Source organism: Sceloporus undulatus, chromosome 4, assembly GCF_019175285.1.
Source record: "Sceloporus undulatus isolate JIND9_A2432 ecotype Alabama chromosome 4, SceUnd_v1.1, whole genome shotgun sequence".
In the NCBI taxonomy this organism is placed as follows: domain Eukaryota; kingdom Metazoa; phylum Chordata; class Lepidosauria; order Squamata; family Phrynosomatidae; genus Sceloporus; species Sceloporus undulatus.
Window position 1 is genome coordinate 216,108,703 of NC_056525.1, and position 21,806 is coordinate 216,130,508.

A 21,806-nucleotide genomic window follows, 5' to 3' on the forward strand; every position below is an offset into this window, starting at 1 on the left:
GGGGGGGTGATATATTGTGGCATTGTGACCTGATGTACAAAACTCATTCCAATACGTGTCGGAATGGATGTATTGCTGTAAATTTTAATTTGTTCAATAAAAAAAAATCCTATAAAAAAACCCCAGTAAAATTAAAAACATAGAGGCAAAAAGTACATTTAAAAAAGGAAGCAAATTATTGCAGTGTTAAAGCAAGATATTTCTATACTGAGGAAATAATGGAATTGTAGGATTTGTAGTTTGGCACCAGAGCAAAGCAACAGACTAAAATTCCCAGAATTCCATAGCACTGACCCATTGCAGTTAAAATTGTGTTAAACCAAAAACACACTGCGGAAATAATCCAGTGTGAGACCTGGCTCAGTGCTAGGGAATCCTGGGAAATCCTGTAGTTTATTGTGGCACCAGCACTCTCTGACAGAGGAGGTTAAACGCCTCACAAAACTACAGTTCCCAGAATTCCCTAGCACTGAGCCAAGGCAGGGCCTGAAACTGGATTACTTCTGCAGTGTGTTTTGGATTTAAGACTCGACCAGGGTTCCAATCCCAGGAACAGAGGGGGCGTGGCTTTCTGCCCTGACACACCCCTCCACGGATGAGGCGTGGCCAGGGTGAGCGTGGGTCAGTCAGCCCCGCCCCTTCTCTCTCATTGGTTCCTGAGCAGCGGAGGGCGGGGCGTTAGTGGAGTCCTCCTCGTCCAGAGTGCCAGGAAAGCAAGATGGCGGCTGAGCTGTGCGTGAGTCGCGGGTTAGTGACCCGCTTAAGTGCGCAGAGGCTGCCTAGGCGGGTAAGGCACTTGACCAGACCAGTCCTCCTCTTCCAGGAGCCTCTTTGTGTGCAGGAGGAATCCCCAGATGTCCTCCATTTTGAGCAGGACTGTAAAAAAAAGCATTCATGGGTATTTCTAGGGGTGTTTTCTAAGTTTCTATTGGGAGATATCCAGGGTGGCCAGACCAGTCCTCCTTTCCCAGGACATGTCCTACATTCCAGCCTCTTTGTGTGCCTCTTTCTAGTTTCTATTGGGACATATATCCAGGGTGACCAGACCTTTTTTTCCTGGAGTTCCTGGAATTCTGGGATTTGTAGTTTGTAAATTGGCTATGGAATTCTGGGATTTGTAGTCTTTTCTGGCTCAAAGCTATGGAATTCTGGGAGTTGGAGTTTGTTGTGGGCCCAGAGCGGAGCAGAGCTCCGCTCTGGGCCCCACAACAAACTACAACTCTCAGAATTCCATAGCAAAGACCCAGACAACGAGTTAAAGTGGTACCAAACCAGTTTAATTCTCCAGTGTGGATGCGGCCCCAGAATTCCATAGTACTAACCCACAGCAGTTAAAGCAGCGTCAAACTGCATTAATTCTGCAGTGCGAAGGCAGCCTCACTCCTTGTTAACATTCATTTGTTTCAGAAGGCATTGCTGGCATTGTGCTGAAGGCCACAATTTTGAGCAGTTGACTTTGCACTGTCTGGTCTCAGCTAGTAACTCATTGTCTAACCTAGAAAAATAAATCTGAACGTTGCCCTTTGCAGGAGGTATCCGGCGGATCAGCCTCTTTCTTTTAATTTCTTTGCTTAGAAATTGCAGTTGTTTTAAAATATGAGTTTCCAAAGCTGCATTGCAGAATTTGAGACAGTTTGTCTGTATCGCTTACTCACACTAAAGAACTGTAAGATGTTGAGTTTAGAGATCGGTTTTTGTGGGTTTTTCGGGACTATCTGGCCATGTCCCAAAAGAGTTTATTCCTGACGTTTCACCAGCATCCTCTCTGAAGATGGCAGCCACAGCTGCTGGCAAAACGTCAGGAAAAAACTCTTCTGGGACATGGCCACATGGCCCCAAAAAACCCACAAAAAACTATGAAAGCCTTCGACTTCACATTGTACTTAGAGAGTTGGAATAATGAAATGGCTGAGAGGATGAGATAGGAATTAGGCGGTCCCTAATTTGGATCTTGCTTCTGCCATAAAATTACTAGGGACCTTATCACACTGGGGAGAAATGGGATTTAAAGTAGATCTAAATTAGGAAAAAAAACACAGATGTGGGAAGTTTATCACATGATGTTTCTCCAGAAAAGAAATAACGCAAAAATAAAGTGAACGTAAAAGGGACAAAAACAGCCGCTTTTTACTTTTGGAGCTTCCCAAAAATAAAAAGCTGCAGTTTTTGTCCCTTTTGCCTTCGCTTTATTTTCACGTTATTTCTGGCGTGGCGAAACGTCGTGTGATAAACTTCTCACATTTGCAGGTTTTTTTCCTAATTTAAATCTACTTTAAAGCCCGTTTCTCAGTAGGATTTCGCTAGTGTGATAACATCTCAGGTGACATTAGGCAAGACACCACTTTAACTTCAGTTTTCCAATATGCAGTATGTATGGAAAATGGCTTTGCCTTACACAGTTGTTGGAAAGATTGCAACTTGATAAAAGGTGTGAAATAATGGGTCACTTGAAAGTGCTATACACAATTTTAAAATAAATAATTTAGGTCCTGTTCAGACTGGCCATTAAGGCAGGCCTGGGGACCGATTCGAGGCATCGCATCCACATAGATTTGTAATTGGTTGACCGGCTGAACCCAAAGGGTGCTCAACAATGGCTCCTTTTCATTCTGGAGAGAAGTGACCAGTGGGGTCCCACATGGCTCTGTCCTGGGCCCAGTGCTATTCAACATCTTTATCAATGACTTGGATGACAGAACTGAGGGCATGCTTTTCATATTTGCAGATGACACCAAATTAGGAGGAGTAGCTAATACTCCAGAGGACAGGATCAAAATTCAAAATGACCTGAATAGGCTAGAAAGCTGAGCCAAAGCTAACAAAATGAAATTCAACATGGAGAAATGTAAGGCACTGCACTTAGGGCGGAAAAATGAAATGTACAAATATAGGATGGACGACACCTGGCTGAATGAAACTACATGTGAAAGGGATTTAGGAGTCCAAGTAGACTACAAATTGAACATGAGTGAACAGTGTGATGCGGCAGCTAAAAAGGTCAATGCAATTTTAGGCTGCATCAATAAAAGTACAGACGGCCCTTTTTATACACTGATTTTTTATACATAGATTCAAGCATCCACAGTTTGAAAATGTTAAAAAAAAGTATAAATTTCAAATATCAAACCTTGATTTTCCATTTTTTATAAGGGACAGCATTTTGCTATGTCATTATATTTAATGGGACTTGAGCATCCACGGATTTGTTATCCACGGGGGATAGCGTAAAATAAGGATCCACTGTATAGTGTCTAGAATGATCAAGGGAAGTAATAGTGCTGCTGTATTCTGCTTTGGTCAGGCTCCACCTGGAATACTGTGTCTAGTTCTGGGCACCACAATTCAAAAAGGATGTTGAGAAACGAGCATATTCAAAGGAGGGCAACTAAAATGGTGAAGGGCCTGGAAACCATGACCTATGAAGAAAGACTTAGGGAGTTGGGTATGTTTAGCCTGGAAAAGAGAAAGTTAAGAGGCCCTGTTTAAATATTTGAAGGGATTCATATTGAGGAGGGAACAAGGTTGTTTTCTGCTGCTCCAGAGAACAGGACCCGGAACAATGGATGCAAGCTACAGGAAAAGAGATTCCACCACAACATTAGGAGGAACTTCCTGGCAGGGATGTTCAACAGTGGAACACACTCCCTTGGAGTGTAGTGGAGTCTTCTTCTTCAGAGGTCTTTAAACAGAGGCTGGATGGCCATCTGTCAGGGATGTGCCTTCCTGCATGGCAGGGGGTTGGACTGGACGGCCATTGTGGTATCTTTCAACTCTATGATTCATCCATGCAAGCCGGCTCACCACCACAAACACATCAGAGCATCATACTACTAACTTCACACTATCCCCACCCAAATACTGTACCTCTTTTGCTCTAATGTCCTCTCAAAATGGTGACAGGAAGTAGTGTTGCATCACTTTCTGTTGCCATTTTGAGAAGGACTGCAGAAGAAAACTGGTATTTCCTGGGAGGCCCACAGGGGGGACTAGGAATAAAAATTGGCCTTTGGTCCCCACATAGTTAACTACCCCTAGTCTAGAAAAAAAATCCCACACAAGGCAATAAAAATAGCAAACCTGCAACTTAATTATCTAGTAGTTCTGTAGTTGAGAACAATGCTCAAGCTATAATACATGCAGGTAAAAATCCTAAATTATCTCCTGTTTCTTTTTCAGCATCTAAGTCATGGAACACAAGTTATGTGCCAAAGCGACAGTCCTCAAGCTGCCTTCTTTTCACCTGTTTCGAAAGTGTTGTTGCCACCAGATGCTTTTCATGGGAAAGTGGCCTTTATCACAGGTGGCGGTACTGGCATTGGAAAAGCAATGACAACTGCTTTTTCTAGTTTGGGAGCAGAGTGTGTAATAGCAAGCCGGTAAATACCTTAGCTTTACATTTTAGAGAAAATGAGATTCTCATGCAAAGGATGCAACTCTGCTGTTGCAGCCAGGTGTGCATTGGGTACTGTGAGCTTATTCCTGATTGCATTGTTGATTTTTCTTTTTTTAGCAACTATATTCAGTTAGAGCAGATATCAGCAAAGATTAACCTGCAGGCTGTGTGCACCTCCCAGGGCTGTTTTTGTGGCCCCAGAGCTCAAAAACAGGTTGTTGTTATTTTTATATCAGAATACCCCCTAAATGACCTCTAGGGGCTGTAGAGGGCATTTCCATCATGTTTGCATGCCCCCCCCAGGTCAAAATGAAATTTTGAAGGGAAAAAACCCACCTTTTTTTATTTTTTTATTTTTTTTGCCTTAAAATGCCTCCTAGGGGCTTAGGGTGCCCCCAAAACATCCCCCTATGTTCCTTAGAGGATGTTTGAGAACATTTGGGGGCATATTTGTTTGTGCAAGCAGATTCAAGAGGGGAACAGGCCTCCAGTGTCTCCTGCAGTAGCCCCATGGTCTTCCACAATGGCCTGCCCCTGCATTGGAGCAAAGCAAGTTCAGTGATCAGTGTGTTGGAATTTGACAGTGTAGAAGCATCTAAGCTAAACCATATCAAGAAGGAATTAAGCTTTCCACTGCAGTATTATGAAACAATATTACCAATTTTAAAGTTTTCACTTGAATAAAATTTCTTCTATGTTTTAACATTAGATGAATCTTAAGATATATTTTATGTAATGGAAACCAGGAACTAATATAAAATTATTTGTAGGAAAGTCGATGTATTGAAGAAAACAGCAGAAGAAATTTCTTCTAAAACAGGAAATAAGGTACTGTTTAATCACTGTTTAAATACTTTTTATATATGATACTGGCATTAGGAATTTTGTGAGTGTATCCTTTGAAGTCCTGGTTACATTTTGTATTTATTTTCCCCTTTCCCCCTTGTGTTGATTGTTGTAACACTGATATTTTATCACACAGGTTCATGCAGTCCAGTGTGACGTGAGAGATCCAACTTCTGTCAGCAATGCAGTTGCACAGTTAATTGATGTGGCTGGGCATCCCAGTGTAAGTGTCCCAATAGAGAAAGCAGTTAATCACTACTGGGAATGTTCTGTATAGTATGTATGTATGTATATCTTCGGCCTCATCTGCACTGCAGAAATAATGAAGTTAACTGCCTTGGCTGAATGCTATAGAATTCTGGGATTTGTGATTTTTTAGATATTTTGCCATGTAGGGCTTTAAAGGTAATAACCAACGCTTTGTGGAAACTAATTGGCATCTAGTGGAGTGATTTTGATATTAGTGTGATATGGTTATTGCTGGGTGCCCCAGTAACCAATCTGGTTGCTGTGTTCTGAACTAACTGAAGTTTCTGAACTTGGTGTAGAGGTAGCCCAATGTCCAGCCTTGAGGATACCAGGACGTGCACTACAATCTTTAGGTCCTCTAACTCTAGGAAGGGGTGCAGGTGACGTAACAGCTGAAGCTAGTAAATAATTAGTAAACACTCCTGGCTGTCCCAACTATCTGAGCTATCATTTGGAGCAACAGATCCAGAAGCACCTCCAAGCTGTGAACAGTCTTTCAGGGGCAGTCTAACCAAATCCAGAACTGGTTGACACACCTCCAAACCCCAATTAGGACCTTTGACAGTAAGCACTTCTGTCTTGACTGGATTCAATTCATTCTTCCTCACCCAGCCCATTACCTCTCCAGGCATTCGTTCAGAGGAGACACATATCCTTAGCCATGGCTTTATTTGAAGGCATAGAGAAATATGTCTGGGTGTTATCAGCATACTGATAGCACTCTGCCTCATGCCTCCAGATCATCTTTCCCAGTTGTTTCATATAAATGTTGAATAGCATTGGGGATAGGACGGCACCTTGGGGTCTGCCATATAACAGTTCCTTTTTTGAGGAGAACTATCCCAAAGCACCGCCATCTGGAGACTGGAACCACTAAAACACAGTGTCTCCAATGCCCATATCCCCCAAGTGTTCCAGGAGGATACCATAGTTGATGGTATCGAAAACTGCTGAGAGATCCAAAAGCACCAACAGGGACAAACTCCCCCTGTCAATGCTCAGGCAAAAATCATCCACTAAAGGCAACTACAGCAGCCTCAGCTCTATATGCTGCTCTGAAGCTGGTTTGAAATGGGTCTAGATAATTTGTATCATCCAAGACTGTGTACAGTTGGAATGAAACTGCCCTCTTGATCACCTTGCCCAGAAAAGTCTGGGGGTTCAGGGAGGGCTTTTTTAGAAGTAGTCATACCACCTCTTCTTTTAAATATGTTGGAAATCTTCCTTACTGAAAGAGGCATTAATAATATATTGTAATTTAGATCTAATTGCATTTCCTCCCTGGATGACCGGCCAAGAAAGACAGGGATCAAAAGGACAAGTTGTCTTCCTTACTTGCCCCAACAGCTGGTCCACATCGGACAATCAGTTGAATCTGCTCTAATACAGGATAGGCAGTCTGGTGTCTTCCAGATGTTATGTATTACAGTTCCCATAAGCCCCATCCAGCATGGCTATTTCTTAGGGATTATGGAGATTGTGCTCCAAAACAACTACAAGAAAGCAGATGAAGTGCAGTAATACCCTCCAGTTTTCAAAAATATTTGCTCTCGTGTTTATAGTAATTTATAATCTCATTGTCCATAGAACCAAAGCTCTAATAAAAGGGCCACTACATGATTACATGTTCCATAACAGAACAAAAGGTCAATGAAACCAGAATCCCTTGAAAACAGATGGTTGTTTGTTTCATTTGACCAGTTAATACAGTGGATCCTTGTTATACGCTGGGGTTTGGTTCCAAGATCCCCCGTGTATAACAAAATCAGTGTATGCTCAAGTCCCATTAAGTATAATGACATAGCAAAATGGTGTCCCTAATAAAAAATGGAACATCAAGGTAAATTTATACTTTTTTGGAACATTTTCAAACCGTGTATGCTTAAATCCGTGTATAAAAAATCCGTGTATAAGAAGGGCCGACTGTACAGTGGTACCTCGGGATACGAAATACCCAGGTTACGAATTTTTCAGGATACGAATAAATCCCATAGGGATTTATTGTTTCGGGTTACGAAAGTTTTTTCGGGTTACGAAAAAACTCCGGCGCTGTTTTAAATGGAGCCGCGGCAGAGCCGCGGCTTTTTTCCCCATTAGCGCCTATGGGTTTTCGGCTTACGAAGGCTTTTCGGGTTACGAACGGTGCCACGGAACGAATTATTTTCGTAACCCGAGGCACCACTGTACTGTACTTCAAATAATTAATGAATGGGATGATTCAGGATGAAGTTGTTCTTCCATTGCTGACTTATTAGGAAGGGGCCTTTAATAATGCACTGTGTTGTATATATTTGTTTTTGTTTTCAATGGGTCTGCTTTTAATTTTATTGATAGTTTAGTTATATTTTAACTTTTGTATAACATTTATTTTTAGTTAGATTTGTTTTAACTTTTTTATGCTGCCTTGAGTTCAAGGGCTGTGGAAAAGATAAGATATAAATAAAACAAGAATAATGCAATAACAACAACTACCTGTCCCTCCCTTGCGAAGGCCTGAGGCACACTGAAAGAACCCTGGATATTATATATTCTCTTATGATTGCCCATTGGTTAACCTGCAGACCCCAAAGGACAAAAGATTGTTCTGTGTACTCAGACAGCAGCATGGCATTGTTGTGATACAACAGTTATCGCAGACATGTACTAGTAGGAAACTAACTTGAATTGTACTCTTTATGTAACTAAAGCAATGCTATTTGCACACAAGAAGGAGATAGGAATGAGGACACTAAAACTGAGCATCCTCAGTGAGCATGGAATGCTGACTGTTGCTGAGTAGAGGGAGCCAAAAGCAGGGAGAGAGGGAACATAGAATTGAACATCCCAGAAGAAGGAATGACTGGTTGGCTGTAATTCTGAGCAAGTGCACTCCCATCATGCAGCATTTAGTTGTTGATCCCACTTGTAGCTTGCACTTTTCTAAATTAGGTTTTAAAACAATTTGTAAATAGTAGGCAGAAACTCGGTATCCTAGATGGCAGAATTCCACCACTTTTTATGTTTCATAGGTTACTAGCAAAAGGGAGTAAAAACAGAGTTTGCAGCTACCTCTTGTGTTTGAAAGTTAAGATCTTGAAATCACCAGAGGAAGACTGTGAAGATGTTTGCTGTGGGCAACAGTTATGGTTGATGTGCTTGGTTGTTTGGTTGTTTTTTAACCTGAGATGACTTTCAGGTTTAAAAATTCTCTTACTGAAATGAGCACAGAATCCAAACAAGTGTTTAAAATCAGCAATGTTTCTGGGATTATGATATACTTACTTTTAAATGTATAATGTTCTTGAGTTTTGGCAAAAATTGTAGGTTTTTAGGCAGCCTTTTATCTAAACTTCTGTTGGAGTCTATGAAATGGCCAACCACTTTTTAAATTTAACTAAGTATTCAATTTCTTTTCTCCATGTCAGGTAATTATAAATAATGCTGCTGGAAATTTTATTTCTCCTTCCGAACGTCTTTCTGCAAATGCATGGAGGACAATTACAGATATTGTTCTTAATGGTACTGCCTATGTAACCCTTGAAATTGGAAAACAACTAATTAAAGCTAAGAAAGGTACATTCAGATGTATAGAACTTGATGTTTTATTGACAAAGTCCAAATAGGATACTAAATAAAAATCTGCAATTTGCTGTTATTTCCCTTGAAATCCTGGACTGCTCAGTTCTCAAATAGCATGTTCTGCCATTGCAAAAATAAACCTGATCCTACATTATTTTAAGGAGAGCCCTTGGGAAGATTGAAGAAAGTGTCTCTAGATTCTGGCCCCCTTCAAGAGTGTGAAACAGGAGGATGTAATGATGTAATGGGAAAAGACAGTCTTCTGCCACCACCAGATCATGACTTGCAAAGCTTCAGGAAATAACTGCTGTTAGGTACAGTAGTTCATATGCACGGAACATTGGAATAGAAACACTTTGCACATATGGCTGGTGCGAATGTAACTCTTTAAACAATGCTGACATGTTTAAACTAGGTTTTTATACACCCTTCACATAGCCACCATCACACTTCAATTATTGACTATAGATCAACTTTTACACTTCTTTCATTCCTGTAAATGCAGAACACTGGTCTTCCAAACTCTGTAACAAGCATACCTTAACATTCTCTGAACACAAGGTAGATTGACACTTTGTATCACTTACATATCTGCATCATCATCAAGTCAAATTTGACTACTATGTAGGAAGCACAGATTTTAAACAAACACATCATGTGGAATCCACCCCCATAAGAATGTAGATCTGGTCATACACTTAGTATATGCTACTGGTTTCTTCCCCCGAAGTGGATTTTGAGGGTGCAGGGAGGGACACTTTCTTGTTGTTCCCCCTGATGGATGTAGAAAGAGCTCACTGGATACTACTAAAAAGACCAAAATCATTGTTTGTAGCAAGCTGCAAATTGTACTACATATAAATTGAAATCAAGCTGCCATATATCAAGGGGATTAAACATTTTTCATCCAGTTTTTGTCTTTATGTTGTTAGTTTTAGCTTTAACTCAGTTCTTTTCCTTGGTCAACCATTGTCAAAGACAGATGTTATTCAGATATGTGTTTCACAGTATTTGGTCAAGGGAAATGTTACATTTTTGGGGTTCAACTGCAGTTACTTTTCACAACATGAGTGAATTTTGGATACAAAGCAGCTTTTAATCACTTGATAAATAGAGACCTAATCACAAATCTTAGATACAGTGATAGTGGCAGATTATTACCAAAAACAGTCTAAGGCGCATTACAGACTGCCCCTTTGGGGAGGCCTGTAGACGCTCCTTTCCCTGCTGGATCGGGGCCTCAGCTGCCAGAGCGGCAGCCTCCGAGGCCCCAATCCGCCGCTTTCCAGGCCATGGAGAAGCGGCAAAAGGCTGCTTCCCCGCAGCCTGGAAAGGGGTGTCCTTGGGGCTTCATGCCCCAAGGACACCCAACGTTGGCGAGGAGGAGGCTGTGCCAGCGATGCAAATTACGGAAGGAGCTCTGTTTTGGAGCTCCTTCTAGCGCTGCAGAAAGGGCGCCCTATGCGCCCTCACACGACGCAAAGACGTCACATCTGCGCCGCCCCGTTTGGAGGCGGCGCGTTCGTGACATAATGGCGGCCTCTATGTGTATAGGGTGCCACCATTTTGTACGTCCTACGGACGTATTAGAGTTAGGTGTATGCGTAAGGCACTCACTTTCCCTAACCCTAGTACATATTTTACGCCCGTCTGTAATGGGCCTAAGACTTTCAGTAAGCCTCTTTCCCATTTTCATGGAAGGCAATGTATGAATCCGTAGTCAGAGATCCTTAAGATATTGTTTCATTTTCTGTTGTTTGTTGTTTTTAGATTTAGATATAAATCACATTTATAATTCCTATTTCTATGAGATAACATTAGGAAGAGTGTGTCAATTACGGGGTCAGAGATGTGTCTTGTAGTCAGCATCTAGCTTTTTGCATGTTTCAGGGACTGTGTTTCTAGCTTTTATAGGGTCAGAACTGTGTCTTTAATTCAGCCTTTATCTTTCTGCATCTTTCAGGGGCAGCATTTTTGGCCATTACAACAGTCTATGCAGAAAGTGGGTCTGGGTTTGTGACCCCAAGTGCTTCTGCCAAAGCAGGTGTAGAAGCATTGTGCAAGTGAGTAATTTCTTGGTCCCTAAGATTAAAATACACTTAACTCACATTCTACTGTATATATTCAACAATAAGTTGAGAAATTTATGCACCAAAATTGATCTCGAAATTCTGGGTAGACTTATATAAGGGTCAATACACCAGTAATGTTTAGAAAGGTCCTAAAGCAAGCAAGCCTGATGCCCCAATCTCCATTTTTCACCAATTCTTTACCCCTCCGGTCCATTTTGCAAGACTCCCCATTTAAAACCATCTCTCCAGTCTGTTTTGCAAGACCTGGTTTCCTATGGAAACGACTCTCCATTTAAAACCAGTTATCTCTCTGTTCTGTTCTGCAAGGCCTTGCTTCCTATGGAAACAACTCTCCATTTAAATTCACTTGCTTCCATTCTCAATCTGATGTTAAAACCTCTCCTCCAGCACCTGGGAATGGGGTGGGAGAGGTCCACAGAAGGAGAAGGAGGGACAGAAGTGGTATTTCCCCCTTTTCATTCTTCCTTATAGCCCCCTCAGTTTTGTCCTCCACTTATCCATGGGTCATATCAAAATCCAGGATTTTGACCCTTGACTTATTCATGAGGTCGACTTGTGCACAAGTATGTACGAATATATAGGATATTCCTTGAGGAAAATCCTTCCCTCATTTGCTTTCCTCCCTGTTTTCTGTTGAGGTTTAACAACTTTTAAAAAATTCAAATCATCTTTGGGAAATGTTGGTATGCTAGAGAAGATATGTAGGACACCTGTTGCAATATATTCATCTGAAGTTATGCACAATCCTCCAGTGAACAGAGAACTGTGTTTGAACCCAAGGTGTGTGTCTATTTAATACATATATTTTCTAGTTTTCTTCACCACAGTATATGCTGAACACTTACAAAGTGTCTTAATGAATTTCTAGGTCACTTACAGCTGAATGGGGGAGATATGGCATGAGATTCAATGTAATTCAACCAGGTCCAGTAAAGACAAAGGTACAGTTTTAACCATGAGACTTTCTCTGAACTGAAAAACAGTTGCTTGGAAAGTAGAGTAATTTCCATGGAATGTCAAAGAGCATGTACTCCTTTTCTACTATCAGTCTTTTGTGACAGAAGTATAATTACATTTCAGTTCATTCTTAATAACAAAAGACAAAATTCTGAAGGCCATTGCCAAACTCTTTTCTAGCTATACTCACAAAAGTTATTTATATTTTCTCTAAAGCAGGAGATGTTCATTGCAGGTAGGGTTGCCATAATTCTCTACTATAAACTGGGACAAAATGTAGGACAAAATGTAGACCAAAATTTAGGACAATTGTAGGATAAAAATTAGCCCAAAATGTAGGACATTTAAGAAAAAATGGAGGACTTTAAATGTCCTGCATTTGGGGCTAAATTTTCTCCTACAATTGTCCTAAATTTTGGGCTATATTTTGTCCTACATTTTGTCCCCGTTTATAGTAGAGAATTATGGCAACCCTAATTGCATGTGTAATTGTACTCCAACTTCCATTAGCCATAGTCATTGATGAGCTGATAGGACAGTGATGGTGAACCTTTTAGAGGCCAAGTGCCCAAACTGCAACCCAAAACCCACTTATTTATTGCAAAGTGCCATGTCCCTCTGGCTTTCTAGTAACAAACTCTGGCAAACTATGTGCTGCACATGTGCCGACAGAGAGGGCTCTGAGTGCCACCTCTGGCACGCGTGCCATAGGTTCGCCATCACTGTGATAGGAGTTGTAATCTAACATATGTTACATGTTGATTTAAATATTGTTTTAAATCCCTCACCCCAGACTTTAGGGCAGTTTGGGGAAAGCTCACCTTCCAAGTTTCATGTGCCCCTTTTTGGTGGTCCCTGAAGTGCACCCGGGTACTTTGCAAGCTCTCATATGCTTTTGACCCCAAATACTTAAGAACAATTTGAATTGCCACAAAACATCACAGTTTTGCTTGTTTTACGACACTGACTTTGTTGAAAACAAAACCAGAAGTGATGTCATGTCACTTCCAATTTTATCACAGTTCAGCAGTGGGATACAATGGGTGAAAAATGACTACTGCCTTCAGGACAGATTATCTGACAGACCCTACCTTCCTTTGTGAGCTAGCCCAAGCTCTTCAGAAGGTTTTTGCTCAGTCCCATCACATTTAGTGAGGACACAGGAAAGAGTCTTCTTGGTGGCTGCTGTCAGGATATGGAATTCTCTTCTGAGAGAAGCTCAGTTGGTCCTCCTTTTGCTCTCTTTTCTCTGGCAGGCAAAGACCTTATTTAAATAGGCCTTCAGCTTTTAACTGGTTCAGATAATGCAACAGGTGTGCTATTTTTTAAATATATAACATGTTTGAATGTGTTTTTAACTGTTCTAAATGTTTTCAGGTGGATTGTTTAATTTTTTAAGTTTTTTATTCAAATGGTTTCAGCTATTTTAACATGCAGTGTAAGCTGCTTTGGATTCTATATGGGACAAAAGGAAGATATAAATAAATAAATTAAATAATAATAATAAAATTTCTTTAGGGGGCTTTCAGCCGTCTTGACCCAACAGGGGAATTTGAGAAAATAATGATCCAGAGAATTCCTTGTGGCCGCTTGGGAACTGTGGAAGAGATTGCTAATCTAGCCACTTACCTCTGTAGTGATTATGCAAGTTGGGTGAATGGAGCTGTAAGTAATATAAAGATTTTTTAGAATTTTTTTTACATTTGCCAACGCTTCCTGCTACTGATACACAAGCTATGATTCTCAATCCACTTAAACTGTCTCTCTGTTAAGGCAGCTTAATGCAGTTCTATGGGGCTAGCTGAGCTTAATACAATTTCACTGAAAAACATTCTTTTAAGTTTTTAAAAAGATCAATTTCTGATCTTATTAGATAGATTATATTTGGGGGGAGGGGAGGGGAATCTTATATGTTTGGCCATACTCCATTTCTTTAGCATGTTGACTAAACTTGATATTGAACTAAACCACTGTCAACGTCTTACTGGAGAAGCTTAATGAAAATCTTTAAACTTCACAGGTAGTAAGAATAGACGGTGGTGAATTCGTTTTCATGGCTGGAGAGATGAATAACCTACATAAGGTAATAATGACTTACAAGTGGGACTTGTCACAAAATTCCACAAAATGTGGAATCTTCTTGTTTGGTATTCTGTTGCATCTACCATACCATCTATCAAAATACTTTGTTCCATTACCTTTTCTATTTTGCTTTTCTACTATCAGCTAGCTATTATGTGATCTCTAAGCTCACTGACCTGTTTTGAGTCTCCCTATCCCTTTGAATTTTTCTAAATATTTTTTTTTGCTTCAGCAAACTCCTGCAGAACTTTATTCTTCTGCAAACCCCTTTTGCTTTTTTTCCTTTTAAAAGTTTCCTTAAAAATCTTTATACTTTTGTAAAGATTTTTAGATTTTTTTCACTTACACATAAATCTCTTTTCTAGAGTCTGCTGGATGATCTATCCTAACTGTTTGGTTCTATGTATTTATTTAGAGTTTTTATACCCCACTCTTCAACCCCAAAGGCTCTTCAAATATCCCTTTATACAGGTTGGCCCTAAAACTCTAATCCCTAGGAATCCTACCACTCACTCTGCCCTTTTTCCCCAATTATTTCCTTGCTGGATTGGGTTACAGTTGACCCCTATAAATGTGGGCTTGTGGTTATGTTGCTATGTGGGTTCTTTAGTTTGGTATGTCTGGTCTGATTCCAATTCAGGCTTGACAAGACTGCCAGAGACATGTTTAAAATATTAATATAACTAGATTTATTAAACACAGTATAATAATATAATAAATTCTAATATTCTGTTCTCTAGGCTCCCCACTATCATATGCAGTTCTCTCTTTTCTTTCAAATCCCAAACTGTCTCTGTCAGATTAAAAACTTGTCTGTGTCAGCTCAGCACCTGTCAGTGCCAGCTTCAACCCTTATCTCAAATACAGTCCCTGTAAGACACCCTCAGAGGTAATCCTCTGCCTTTAGATACATGCTGCTCCCCCCTGCAGCCCTCAGCATAGTACCTCCTTCACAGGTTCCTCCATCAGAAATCATTGCTCTGTTGTGGCTTCAACAAGTCTTAATACAGAGCAGTAAAATCTGGCACCTTGATATACATACAGCATTGCAAAACATAACACATTGACCTTAGCACTATAGTTGCCACACATTTGTAATTTTACATAAACATCACATTTCAAAACAATGCACTCATTTACTCTCATTAATATACTTACATTATATCATCCCTTGTCATATAAGCAATAGCTCTAACACTCAGACATCAAAAACCATGATAATTTTATTCCTCAAGTCAATATTCCTCAAATCAGTTTCCCACTGATTTAATGGAGGTATATTTAAATGTACTTACAGTATAGTTTTAAAAGTGCTTTCCTTTGACTAGATTGTCTTCATTTATAGCTGTATAAAACATGAACAAAGAAAACATTGAGATCATTATCTCATTTAAAATATTTCCCCCTTTTCTAGGTTACCCAGGAAGAGTGGAATATGATGGAAGAAATGATAAGGAAAACTAAAGGATCATAACTTTTTAATTGTTTATTTTTGCATAATAAATATTTCCAGGGGTATTCTAATCAATGAATTCAATATCCAAGTGCTATTAATGATGATAATGCAAGACACATACCAGTACTTTTGTGTATGTGTATGTTTCAAAACATGAAAGTTTAATGATTTTGGTATACCTAAACCATAACAACAAGATGTTTTGTAAATTGCACTCATAACAGAAATATATAATAAATGCTAACAACACTTACATGTTTTCATTTTATTATTTTGTTACTCCTGTACAAGTTATGGTATATCTTTGTTTCATGGTTCGTGTTCACAATAAAGCTTCGTATGTTACTAAGCTCTAGTTAAGATTCCTAAGGGAATCTCAAGGGAAAGCGTCAGTTAATTTGGGGAGTGTGGGTGTGTATTTTCATTCTTTACTTGTAGCAGGTCAATAGCATTTGCATTTCTGGACTGCTTATCAGCAAACTCAAGCACTCTTTAAGCAGTTTACAATCTGTAAGCCAATTGCCCCCAACAAGCTGGGTACTCATTTTACCGACTTACAAAAGGATGAAAGGCTGAGTTAGCCTTGGAGCCCTGGGATCAAACTCACAACCTTGTGGTTGCAGTACCAACATTTTACCAATGCACCACCAGGGATCCTTAAAGCAAAATAAGGCTAAAATAAAGCAGCTGTCTTAGTTCTGTTGTGACTTCTAGTCATTTTCAACTTATGGTGACCTTATCACGAGATTTTCTTAGGATAAATTCTTCAGAGTGGGTTTGCCATTGACTTCTTTTGAGGCTAAGAGAATGTGACTTGCCCAAGATCACTCATAGAGCAGCTACTATGAAGAAGATTAAAAGCATGTGGGAAAAATCTCAGAAGACTATCTACAAATAGAATGGAGGTACCCACACAATAGAGAGGAAGAAAGAAAAGGAGTGGGCATTGTAGTAAAAAGCAGGAATGAGTGGATCTGGAAGCTGGGAAAATTGGAACATTGCTCAGCAGTGCAAGTAGAAAGCACATGCAACAGAGGTTTAGAGAATCCTGTGGGACTGTGAATTGAGGAGTCAAGGAATAATGAGGCCATGGTGAGATGTGCTTGTGCTGTGTTAATTCTCTAAAATTTGGAGCTACAGTGCCCCCGTGTTAAATGCGGGCACACTTTACACGGTCTTGAGCATACACGCTCAAGCCGCAGGGAGCGCACAAGGCACAAGCGGCGGCACATCCCATTCAAATGAATGGGCGCGCGCACCCATGGCGCCCCATGCGCTGCCGTGCACGAGCCCCATTGTTTCTAATGGGCTTGAGCATAGGCAGAATTTGCCTTACGCAGGGGGGGGGTCTGGAACGGATCCCCCATGTAAGGCAAGGGCCGACTATGTATGTATTTAAGCAACTACTTTTGCATGCATAGGACATGATGAATGGTAGGTTATGTTTTGTAGTGTCAAGGAATTTAATTGAATTTAGAGCCAGTGCTAAAGTTCAAAACATTTGGGAAACACTGCTGTTTCTGAAATGTGGACACTTGTACATTTTTCTCTCTCAATCTTGATTCTGTACCTATTAAAGCTGAGACAGAAATAACCACTAGATGGAACCATAACACAGGGGGAAAATCCCTCAGTAAACTAACATTGTGATAAACTCACAAAGCTATTGCACCACTTACGTGTCTTCTCTCTTTGCTTGGAATCAACATGAAATCTTCATTGCTGGGCCAAAATGAACCCAGTAGAGTTCAGATGTCATTCTGCATTAAGGTAAAGTATTTTTACCTTTAGAGACTGCATGGCATAGTGGTTTGAGCATTGGACTACAACTCTGGAAACCAGGGATCGATTCCCAATTGGCCATGAAATCCACTGGGTGACTTTGGATAAGTCACATGCTTTTAGCCTCAGGGGAAGGCAATAGCAAACCACCTCCGAACAAATCTTGCCAAGAAAACCCCATGATAGGTTAGCCTTAAGGTTGCACTAAGTTGGAAATGACATGAAGACACACAATGCGCACATACAACAGAAAATGTCAGGAATAAAATTTTGAATTGAGGAGAGCTTTGTGAATTATGGGAGAAATTAAAAAATACACTTCAGTGTGCTGGCCAGCAACTAGATTTATGGAGGGATCATTTTAAGAATAGAGTACAGTATTGAACTAGATCAACCCTTTTCTCACAACAAACAGTGGGCAGATCCTATTGCCACATACAAAGTTCACTCCTTAATTCATTTTTAACATGAACATTATGCTCAAAGTAAAATACATTCAGAAAATGAAGACCTAAGAAAAAGAGTGAAGGGAAAGGGGGCGAGAGAAAAAGAAAAAAAATACATATAACTAATACATATAATTAGAATGCCTTACATGACTACAAATCCCAGGATTATGTAGGCTACAGCCATGGCAGCTAAAGTAGTGTCAAACCGCATTAATTCTGCAGTGTAGATGCATCCTCATCTTTGCTTCCAAAATTGAAGCATCATAGAATCATAGAGCTGGAAGAGACCACAAGGACCATCTCCTCCAGCCCTCTGGAAATCAGATTACATGGGCTGTATTCAGGATATTTTGTTGGTATGATACCATGAAAAAGATTGAGCCATATACTTTAAAGGCACCAAATGCTGCCTGATCTTGGAAAGATCAGTTAAACAGGGTCGTCCCTGTTTTTAATACTTGGATGGGAGACAACCAAGGAATCTCAGGTGCATTAGGCAATGTTACAGAGGAAGAAACTGGCAAAACCACCTCTGAATATTCCTTGCCTAAGAAAAGCCTGTGCCATTAAGTCACAAAGGACCAAAACAGCCCAGCCTAAAGAGGCAGCGTGATGCCACCCCTGAAAGAGCTGGGTGGGCGCCGCAGCAACCACACTTGGTGGCCCCACTCCGGCATTTTGCCACTGCAAAAAAGAAGTGGCAAATTGCCGCTACTTTTTATGGTGGCTTTTCCTGCCCCACTGTGGCTTTACAGTGCTGCAGCATCACACACAGTTTATATGCCGTGCTGCCGCAGCACCATAACTCTGGTGCACATGAAATCAGCTGTGTGGCTTCCCAGTAGCATGGGGGCATGCGCCATCTGAATACTATGCCCCCATGCCTCCGTAAAGCCACTGTATTGTGCCGGTCTGTACTGGCCCTAAGTGACTTGAAGGTGACACACACACACACACTGTTGTGTACTTGATGTGTGGATTCCTGCTTTCCTATCATGGGTTACTACTTAAGTGTCACATAATTTGAGCCCTTGCAGTTGAACTGTACACTGTAGTATTTGATCTGTCTTGGCCTCATTTCCAAAGATTCACAGTACTGGTTGCACCATTAGTTACCACTGGGATTTGTAGTCACATGGCAGCTCTGAAAATTGGGGCACTTATATTTAGGTGCTTAATTATGGATGTCTTCTTCTGGAAAATTGAGTTAGCTAGGACTGATAGTCTTGATCAATATGAATATGGATGCCAGCCTGCATTGCTAAACGTTTGTGATGATGAATGTAATTTTCTAATAGCACAAGTGGGGGGGGGGGGGAGATGAGCTTCTTCTAATGACATCAACATATGTAAAACTCCAGTCTCTTGTTGATGTCTTATGTAATTTACCAGACAGCTGCAAGCTTGCATTGCGCACTTGTCCTCTTGCAATATTAAACACTAATACATTAAGCAATTCTACTCACCATGTGAACAAGTGAAGCTGCCACAGACTTTTATTCCATCTAGACTAGCACTCCCTACTCTTATAGTGACTTTTCTGGATCTCACATAGAGGTTTCCTCAAGCCTAAATACCAGAGAACAGAGCTTAGAAAAGTTACTTTTTTGGACTAGAACGTCCAAAAATTGTGGTCACTATATTCTTATAGTGTAGCAAAAAACATTTCCAATCTTTGCAAGAATATAGTATTGTATTACCCAGGACCAGGCATGAGCCTAATACAACTTTCCTCTTAGACACTGTTTTTAGAAGACTTTGGGAATGTGCATCTTAACATCAAAAGTTGAAAATACCAGGAAGGGATGCAGAGTTAATCAAAAGGTTCTCTTTGAATCACAAATTTCAGTCATTGTAAGGATTTCAACCTGGGGAAAAAGGGAGGCCTTAGTCATCATCTGAAGGATCTTGAAAGTGCATCCTTGTGGAAGTTTGTTGTTGCTGCCATTGTGTGTTTTCAAGTCATTTCAATTTATGGCATCCCTTAAGCGATCCCATTATGGGGTTTTCTTGGCAAGATTTGTCAGAAAGAGTTTTGCATTTGCCTTCTTGTGAGGCTGAGAGAGTGTGACTTGCCCAAGGTCACCCAATGGGTTTCCATGTCTGAGCATGGATTTGAACTCTGGTCTCCAGAGTTGTAGTCCAATAGCCAAACCACTGAAACATACTAGATGTTTACTCAGCAGCAGGTCCTACTTTGTTGAAAGGGGCTTACCTCCTAATAAGTGTGTTTACTGCTTTAAACTGAGTTGCTACTAAGGTTGCTTGGTACCCCTTATTGTAAGACATATATCTTATTTAAGGCCCAGAATGCTTGTCCTACACATTAAGCAAGATGCCAAAAATCTTGTATTTTCAGATATCACATGAACACACTGCCCTCAAATGATACAACAAAAATTCAGGCATGTGTGTGCTCTGTTGCAAGAATGGCTAGTGTCTACTCTTTCCACTCCAAGCTAAGCAATATCCTTAACCTGATAGCAGTAAAATTTCATTCCATGTGGTAGCTGCTGGCCAATCACCACAATATTTCCAGGGGGTTGGGGTTTCCTATGAGATTTGACATTTCACAGGAGCTTGGATGTCTTCACAAGAGGCCCTCTTGACATGAGATTTGATGCAGGCCTTATATAGGTCTACCTTACATCTCTCTCATTTGGAAACCTGGCAATCCTAATTAGCCACCAAAATAACATTGCTTTATTACATATTTAGAAATGTAGCTAGCTTCAGATATAGCACATATTCATAAACAACCATTCTTCTTCTGGTTGCCTTTTGAGGGAGCCATGTACGAATGTCCCAGTTTAATATTTCCTCAATAATCGTGGTGTCTTGGATGACATAAGTTCCAAATTATCAGCTTCCTCAGTAATATAGCAGCATCTGGACAATGTTGATATTTTCGTGAAACTATGAAGCACAAATCATCCTCTGCACAGTAGATCAAACTACCAATCAGGCATCTTGCATCACAAACATTCACAAGCGAAGGTTTTCCCTTTCCACTTAAATATGAAAAGACACATCAAGTGGTTTCATTGACAAGCTAGGTTTTAATCATTTTATAATTCTTAATTATGGCTCTAGGCAAAAATTCAGATCTCTGTTCTCTTTTTTTAATACAGAATGTTTTACATTGCATGGAGAAATTAGAGGTGAGTGAGAAGGTGAAGAATTAGATTATAATACTTGTAGAACTGTCAAAATGGGGACATCTGACCTAGCTAAGCCTCTTAATGTGTTAAGCCCTTGCTCACCAAGAGAGATGCTTAAATTAGTACAAATTTCAGAAATGAAAAACAAGGCACTTGCTTGTTGGAGACCATTTCTGTTTATGTGAAATGATTTTGAACCTTCATGTAACATAAAATCAGCACTTTTATTTTATATAAAATAATTGTATTCGTAGGTATTTTTAAAATTAGCTTGGGCCTGTTCACAAGAAAATGTAACTTTAGGTTGAGATCTTTCCACTGACATGCACATTTTGGTGCCCCTCTTACACTAGTCTAAATTAGGGATAGATCTTCATCTATAGAAAAATCATACTGGCTTAATGGAATATACTGAAAAAAGAACTGAATCCCATTGAGAGCCACTCCCCCAATGCTATTTTCTAAAATTAGTTCCACTTTTTAAACTAATAAATGACTGGATGCAATGCAGACTCTGTACTAGCAATTTTTCATGCTCACAAAATTGTTCATGTATCCCAAAAAAATCTTACAGAAGGCACTTAATCATCCCCTTTAGGGTGATATACGTTGGATATCAGCCATTGTAGCTCCATCTGTAGTCAGTGGGCACAAACATTTTCTGTTGAAAATAATGACATGGGATATGCTGCCTGATCATATTAAGTTTTGCTGTGCTTGTTGCCACCAACTCCCACTCAAGGTATATATGGCTGCATTGTAATTGTGTTGAATATATGT

At 40.2% G+C, this 21,806-nt stretch overlaps 1 protein-coding gene across 1 annotated transcript; it reads left to right on the top strand.

The window, feature by feature from the left end:
• Window positions 1-651: 651 nt before the first annotated feature.
• On the top strand, window positions 652-15,887 carry DECR1 (2,4-dienoyl-CoA reductase 1). Its single transcript, XM_042465017.1, has 10 exons — window positions 652-787; window positions 4,177-4,376; window positions 5,164-5,221; window positions 5,376-5,462; window positions 8,893-9,040; window positions 11,010-11,109; window positions 12,008-12,080; window positions 13,615-13,761; window positions 14,117-14,179; window positions 15,593-15,887. Exons 1-10 carry the CDS (start codon window positions 719-721, stop codon window positions 15,650-15,652), a joined length of 1,005 nt encoding a protein of 334 aa, XP_042320951.1. The 5' UTR covers window positions 652-718; the 3' UTR covers window positions 15,653-15,887.
• The last annotated feature ends 5,919 nt before the right edge of the window (window positions 15,888-21,806 follow it).